This window comes from Akebia trifoliata, chromosome 12 (genome assembly GCF_017979445.1).
Source record: "Akebia trifoliata isolate Shusen 1 chromosome 12, ASM1797944v1, whole genome shotgun sequence".
Taxonomy (NCBI): Eukaryota; Viridiplantae; Streptophyta; class Magnoliopsida; order Ranunculales; family Lardizabalaceae; genus Akebia; species Akebia trifoliata.
The window spans coordinates 33,730,556-33,737,974 of record NC_141386.1 but is presented as its reverse complement, the minus strand read 5'-3'; the positions used below and the strand labels follow the sequence as shown (position 1 = coordinate 33,737,974).

At 32.0% G+C, this 7,419-nt stretch overlaps 1 protein-coding gene across 3 annotated transcripts; it reads right to left on the bottom strand.

The window, feature by feature from the left end:
- Positions 1-1,914: 1,914 nt before the first annotated feature.
- LOC147389726 (short-chain dehydrogenase/reductase 1-like) lies at positions 1,915-7,283 on the bottom strand. Of its 3 annotated transcripts, XM_086417657.1 has the most exons (6): positions 7,206-7,283; positions 6,822-7,065; positions 4,767-4,841; positions 4,501-4,629; positions 4,405-4,458; positions 1,915-2,408 (listed from the first exon to the last, which is right to left on the bottom strand). In XM_086417657.1, the coding sequence occupies exons 1-6, from the start codon at positions 7,238-7,240 to the stop codon at positions 2,031-2,033; spliced, it is 915 nt and encodes a 304-aa protein (XP_086273783.1). In that variant the 5' UTR covers positions 7,241-7,283; the 3' UTR covers positions 1,915-2,030. The 3 variants fall into 3 exon arrangements, with proteins under 3 accessions (XP_086273783.1, XP_086273782.1, XP_086273784.1); XM_086417656.1 differs by having other exon boundaries at positions 4,405-4,629; XM_086417658.1 differs by lacking the exon at positions 4,767-4,841 and having other exon boundaries at positions 4,405-4,629.
- Positions 7,284-7,419: the final 136 nt, after the last annotated feature.

Sequence of the window (7,419 nt, the reverse complement as noted above, 5' to 3'; positions counted from 1 at the left end):
GTGATTCTGTTGATTTTTCCTTCCTTTAGTTCTTATTGTAATTCTCTTAAGAGACTATCAAAGAAAGAATCAAGTTGCAGTTCTGTTTTACATTTTTCTCTCCATTTATTGTCTTATTGCTTGCAACCATGACCCTTGCAATGAGTGGCTAGACTCTCCTTAGAGAGGTCAAGAATGCTAGAGCAAATTCATCCCTCTAATGTAGTTTTAATTCCTTATTTTGCTTACATGTTAATTATTCGAAAAATTCTTCTATGATTAGATAATCTAACTTACATTTATGATTTAAACTTGGATACCCATTGTTTAGATAAGTTCAAGAACGGCTATACTTTGTGAAGAATCTAAATATAAGTTAGGCAATCTCAATTAAATTAGGATTTTCATGAATAACCTTTGGTTGCTTTTGATGATTAAACTACTCCACTTTCTGATTCATGAGCAATAACTTGCTACATGGATTGAATTATTCTTAGAATTAATCTGCATTATGGATAGTTTGTAAAGGCTGAATTGACTTTTCTAAGCTCCTTTTCTTATATCTTCAATCTATTTTTTGTTTTATTTTCAATTACAAGTTAATTTCCATTTTATATTTTGTTACAAATCTATTTTGTTTTTAATCAATCTATTTTAAACACTATTCTGGTTTACAACTCGAATTTTAAGTGAATCCCAACTGTCCCTGAAGAACGAATCTGACTTACCCAAAGTTCATATTTTAATCTCTATCTCTGCAATTTATACATCAAGTTTTTACAATGATCAACATGGCATTTTTAAATTTGTTTTTTTCTAATAAAAAATAACATAAAATTCGTAAACTAACATCTAAATTTTAAACCTGTCAATGAAAGGGGAAGTAAGTGCAATTATCAAAATGTTAAGAGGTTAAAATAGAATGATTCTAAAGTATAGGGGTCAAAATGTAATTTATCCTAAAAATTAAAGTAAATATTTGAATTTACAAAAAAAAAGAAAGAAAAGAAGATGATTTACAAGGTCTTCAAGAACCAGTACAAACTAGGGGTGCAACTTAGTTCGGTTTGAGGTCAAATTGGAACCAAACCAGCATAGGCCGATTCCACTAACTAAGAACCAAAACCAAACCAAATTCCATTGGAACCAACCCAACCCAAACAGAACTAAAGTCGATTTGGTTCGGTTCCGTTCTATGGGTTGCCAATATTCTATAAATTTAAATAATATTTTTTAATAAATATATATAATAAACATAAATTTTCATATAATAAATTTAGTATATCCACAAAAAGTCATTAGTTTATCCATACTAGATCATTAATTGACATCCTAACTCTTAAATTAATTCATAATTATTATTATTAATTCATTAATCTAAGGGTTTGGTTCTATAAAAGCTTGATCCGTGAACCGAATTAAATTGATCGGTTCTCCATTTTTTTAACCCGGAACCGAACTACAACTTGTTCCAAACAAAACCAAACCACTCCAAATCTATCGGTTTGATTCGGTTATCGATTTGAACCAGACCAAGTTGCACCCCTAATAAAAATGACTTGGGCACGATATGCCAAATCTCTAAAATAATTGGGCAAGATGGTCTATTTGAGTCATCCATCACACGAACTCGGATAACATCTCAGTTGATTCATTCAAAATTTTCAAAATATAGGTTGAGGAGTCAATCAGATTTTATTGGTCATAAAAGGGCAAAGAAGCTCATTTATAAGATGTAAGAACCATTCTTCTAGTCAAATGAAATCACTCCGTAATTAATTTTGAAATTCCCAACAAAAAGATGATCCAAACAAGTTCTAATTTCATCATCAATGAAACTCTTAGGGGATTGATAAGAACCTACACAATTCACCAAAAGAACAAGGCTAGATAAATGAAATTCAAAATTTCATTTATCTTACCAACAGCATAGGATTAGGAAAGAAGATATTCTATGTTTTCAATTAAGAAACATGGGTCAAAATGTTTCAAATATAACAGAAAATTAACCAGTACAATTACTAAATAGATCTTGAAACACCAACTTCTAGTCAAAAGGTTGCCATGTTCATCTGATCAAAGTAGTTGCCAGTAGGGCCATTCTCGGGAAACAAAGCCAACATTACAGGAGCTCTTGCACCTTCCTCAGGTGTCAAAAGTCCTTTCTGAAACGTAATATCCGTTTTGACATAACCGGGATGAACGCTATTTATGAGAAAATTCGGGAATTTTCGGGCTAGGATCCTCGTGTAGGCATTTATCGCAGCTTTGGAGACTTTATAAGCAGATACAGTAATGGGCCAGCCATTAGCCTCCAACACATCCTCCTTAAAATCCTTTAGAAACCGTTGCAACAGAACATCCAGCTTCTCTTCTGTTAGGCAATCGATGTCGTTCAACTCTACTTTGATCTTCTTGTTGGGGATAAACTGAAACAACAACAAGACAATATCATTGCTGTTATAATTTTTATAGTTAAACTGTTTTTTTTTTTTTTAAATTAAATAAATAAAATGAATTTATTAAAAAGAGAGAAAATTATAAATAAAGGATGTAAAGAGACCTACCTACAAATATAGGATAAAGAGAAAATTTGCAAAGATTACACACCAAAGTGGAAAGTATAGTCTATTGGAACAAATGCTCAAACTTCGAATGCCTAGCATTACATTTCCTTCCAAATTCCCCAACACACAGCAAATGAGGTAAAATTCCACATGATATTTTAGGTAGAATTTAGGGCCGTGATTTGCCAACTATTAACAAAGGAGACAACCTTGGAAAACACAAACTAAGAGTAAATAAAGAGATAAAATTAGATCAGACCATATAGGTGTGAAGTTACAATGGATGAGGAGATAATTTATATATTTAATTAGGGTGAAATTCAGAGGTTCTTGGTTAGAAGTTGAAGAAAATGATATGTAGCTCATTTCATTTAGTATGTGAGAGGCCTGGTCAACAGGCAAATGGAACATGTAATTAGTTGAAAATGTAGGGGTGTCTCAAAGTTCTGTGGGGGCAATTGCCCCCATTAGCTCCGCCCCCTCAATGCTGGTTAGAGTATTTTATATACACATGGTCAGCATTCCGTAGACAACATTTTGTATTATATGGAAAATAAAATTTTGGAATGGGCTGATTTTTTTGTGAGGATGATCTCTTCACAAAAAATCAGCCAATTCTAAAACTTCTAACCCTATGAAAAATGGTTACAAACTAACAGTAAAAATGAACAGTCCACAATTCTTCAACTTGTTAATTGGGACTAGAAATTTCAGAATGAACTGATTTTTTGTGAGAATGATTCACTTACTATAAAGATTATCGTAAAAAAAAAAGCCCATTCTGAAACTTTTTATCCATACAAGATAAAATACATTGTCTACCAAACCCGACCCTATATTATATATATGTGGGTTGGGATCTGTTGACTCGTAAGAATGACTCATGAAAAAAACACATGATACTAACCCTTTAAACACAAAATCAAATGATTGTGATTTATGAGTATCTTGAAAACACAAACCTCGGAGATACTTACCCTGAGGATAAAACTCAATCATTGGATTTTGCATTTAAAGGGTCGGGATCATGTGTTTTTTTCATGAATCTTAGAGTCAATGGATCCTGATCCTCTCTCTCTCTCTCTCCTCTCTCTCTCTCTCTCTCTCTTCTCTCTCTATATATATATATATATAGAACAGCGTTATTACGACCCCCTATTACGACTCATATTACGACACACCATTTTGTCTTATATGGGCAAAAATGTTTGGAATGGGCTGATTTTTGTGAGGATGATCTTTGTGATGAGAGGATTATCCTGGCAAAAAATCATCCAATTCCAAAACTGCTAACCCCATCAAAATTGATTTACAAAAATTGGACGGTCTAGAAGTTTCATAATGAGCTGATTTTTGGCAAGGATGATCTCCTCACCATAGAGATCATCCTCACAAAAATCAGCCCATTCCAAACATTTTTGCCCATATAAGACAAAATGGTGTGTCGCAATATGAGTTGTAATAAGGGTCATAAGAACCCGACCCATATATATATACCCATGTCACACACACACATGCATATTTTCTTCTTTACAAGTCATTGATACATTATGCAGCGTTGTTCTTATACAAAATATCATATAAGAAAAAAGAACAATTGCTTTGTTTCAGATTATCTAATGTCTAATTTTCAGGGTTCACCAAAGCTGACACTCGAACCCATGTTGCATACTGATATAGCCTTGTATTCGTGTTGATTAAGTACGCCGACCATCATTAGGAATCAATATGGGTTTCAATTACATTATCATTGCTCTGTATATAAAAAAAATGTTAGCCCCATGTTGCTGCTTTTTTTGGTCTTTCCTTTACTAATATTGTATCATAAGAAGCCTTGAATTTCCAGGTTAAATATTACCCCAAGTTGGCCATATCTGGAGGAAACATTCACTATCCTTGCCGAATTGGAGAGATATCTGGAGGAAACATTCACTATCCTTGCCGAATTGGAGAGTTGAAGAAGGGGAACAAGTGCTTCACTCACTCCTTTGGCTCCATAATAGTTGGTTTTCAAACATTCTTCGGCCTTTTTGTAAGTTCGCACTACTATTCCCTCCAACAAGTTGGCATCTATATCTTTCACCTAGAAGAATTAAAACCATATCAAATCTTTAGCTAGTTAATAGTTAACTTTTAGATAGACTAATGACATTAACATTTAAATTTGCAATCATCAATAATGTCTATAAGTTATACAAGACTCAACAGGCTAGGACTTACATCGCCACCCCCTAACGTAAAAGCCGTTAAAGCTTCAATATCAATTTCAACTCCACCAATCCCTGCATTATTCACCTGCATAAATTGTTATTTTTCCACAAAATCTATGTCAGTGAAAGAAATATAGATGTTGGATTTCATCTTTTAAATCAAAATCTCTTTACCCAAATTTGTACTTAAATTTTGTTACACAATTTAACTGTGTTTCTATTAGATTTTTAGAATTAAATACAAAAAATCAAATCGAATTACTTCCTCGGAGATATTTGTTAGGAAAATTTTCCCATCTTGCAAACAGGGCTTATTAATACAATGCTTTAATAACTTGCATTCTGATGAAATTTGTAGTACAAAGATATTGGAAAATATGGTTTGGAATCTGAGAAACTAATTAGAAAAAGAAATCACGAGAGGTTGAGCTCCATGTGTGTAACCGTTTCTTTAAAACATTAATCACTTCTTACTCAAGGATAAACTCAAGTTCGCAATATGATTCCATTTGTATTACAATGAGCCCAATATCTTGATCACAATTTGTCATCTTGCATAGATGGAGAATTTTCATAAATAATTCAATTGGATCGAACTAGAATATAGTCAAATGTTTTGAGCATAGTCAAATGTGTTTGACCCATGGTCACACCTCTTTGACCAATGATCAACTTGTTTGAGCAAAGTCAAATCATTTTGACTAATTATTGAATTATAATACGTGTTCAAACCCCTTAGACCAACAAGAATTATGTTTTTCAAGTCCATCCAAACACATCATAATAGTTTCACACCCATTTCGATTTTCCAACTGACAAAATCAACGATTGATGGTACATCTAACAAATAAGTCTCAAAAGCGCCAAAATGCACTAGCTAGGTAAGTACCAAGCTATGGTCTCTCTCTCACATACTAGTTGCACGCCACCCATTACTAATTGCAATTTATCACTTAAAAATTCCACTTAGCACCCCATTTGGATGATTACACATCAAAAATAGTTTTAAAAAATCTTGCTCTCATTTTTTATTTTTTTTTCCTTCTTTCTCAACTATTTCCACAAGTTCATATTAATTTCTAAATAGAGATTAGAAAATCAATACCTTGAGTTGGAGCCAAAGAGAAGATGAGCAAAACCAATCACAAAACACGAGAAAAGAATACAAAACTACAAATTAAAATAAACGTTGAACCCTAAAAAAATTATGTATTGAAGTGCAAGGAGTAGGTTAAAATAGAGGTTATAAAAAATAAAAGGATTTTCTAGGATTGGTGTGCAACTAATGTTAAAATTCAACACCAGCCCAAATTGGAAAAGTCCATATTTATTGTTCAAGCCCAATAGTTATTTATAGCCCAATTTCTAGAATCTTCCTAGAGAAAACTCTAGATGTCTTTAGATAAGAGAAAATAGAAGATTCTAGAATTATAGATATTTTGGTAGAAAACTCTAGACTAATAGATATTTTTAGAAAGTTCTAGATGACAAAATTGTAATCACTAAATTAAGAAATGTGTTGGCACAATCCTAACCATTAGTTAAGGAAGTGCCACTAGTATAAATAGGGGTGAGTCCTCTCATTTTGTAATCAAGTAGTAAGAAACAAGTTGTAGAAATAAGTTGTAAGTAAGAAGTCTTGAGAGGTTGTAAAAAGTTGAGTGTTTGTAAAAGTGTGTTTTTCTTAATAGAGTGTCATTTTCTTCTTCAACTTGTGAGTGATATCTTTATTGAGGGTATAGTACAAGTAAATTGTTTACTTGTTTATATCTAATATTTGTGCATTTAGAGTCAAGTACTCTAGTTTTTCCTCAACAACTAATCAATCCATTACTAAAATAGAGTTGTGAGAAAACCTATATACTTGACTCTTTTTTTTTTTTTCAATATGTCAAAAATAAATAATATTTTTTATTTAATTAAATCTAATAATATATTTTTATATTAATTTAAATAAATTAAATATAAATACCTTGCTAATATTCCCTCTGTCTCTTCTTTCATGAATCTTACTTAAATGATATGATATAATATGTTTAAAAGAAAATTGGGTATTTTTTCTCACCAAGATATCGAGTTTGCCAAAATGGGTTTTGATGAAATTTGCCAAAGAAGCAATACTAGCAGGAACCTTGACATCAAGTTGATGGAAAAGCACATTAGAGAGTCCAGACCCTTTAATATTTTCAACAGCTTCAATACCCCTCTTTTCATCTCTTGCAGTTAGTATGACTATGATCCCATTAGAAGCTAGTTGACGGCATATCTCCAGTCCAATTCCTTTATTACCCCCAGTTACTACTCCACACCTGAAAGATATACTGAGATTTTTAAAAACTTGGTTTTGATAATAAATTGGATCACAATAAGAACAATAAAAATAAATAAACTAAATAAATAAAAAAACAGAAAATAAATAAATAAAATAAAAGAAACAGAAAATATTTGCCTCTTTTCAGATGGATTGAAGGATATTTCTTCCATTCCTGAAGAGATATCAAAATGATAAGTCTCAGTATGCAAGTTAATGTGAATTATATTGCTTTTACCACTATTTGCATTAAGTACAATAATGTGTAATGAATAAAATACCCTTAAAGAATACCACAGAGAGTGACATGGGCATCTAATCCTCAAGACAAGGACAACCTTGAAGCTGTTTC

What these genes read in the sequence shown, in the direction of transcription:
- LOC147389726 (XM_086417656.1), bottom strand. Translation starts at nt 7,240, where the DNA reads ATGGAAGAAATATCCTTCAATCCATCTGAAAAGAG. An exon ending in TTGGCAAACTCGATATCTTG is followed by an intron (nt 4,842 to 6,821) that starts GTGAGAAAAAAT and finishes CAATTTATGCAG; the next exon opens with GTGAATAATGCAGGGATTGG. An exon ending in CCAGATATGGCCAACTTGGG is followed by an intron (nt 2,409 to 4,404) that starts GTAATATTTAAC and finishes TTGTTGTTTCAG; the next exon opens with TTTATCCCCAACAAGAAGAT.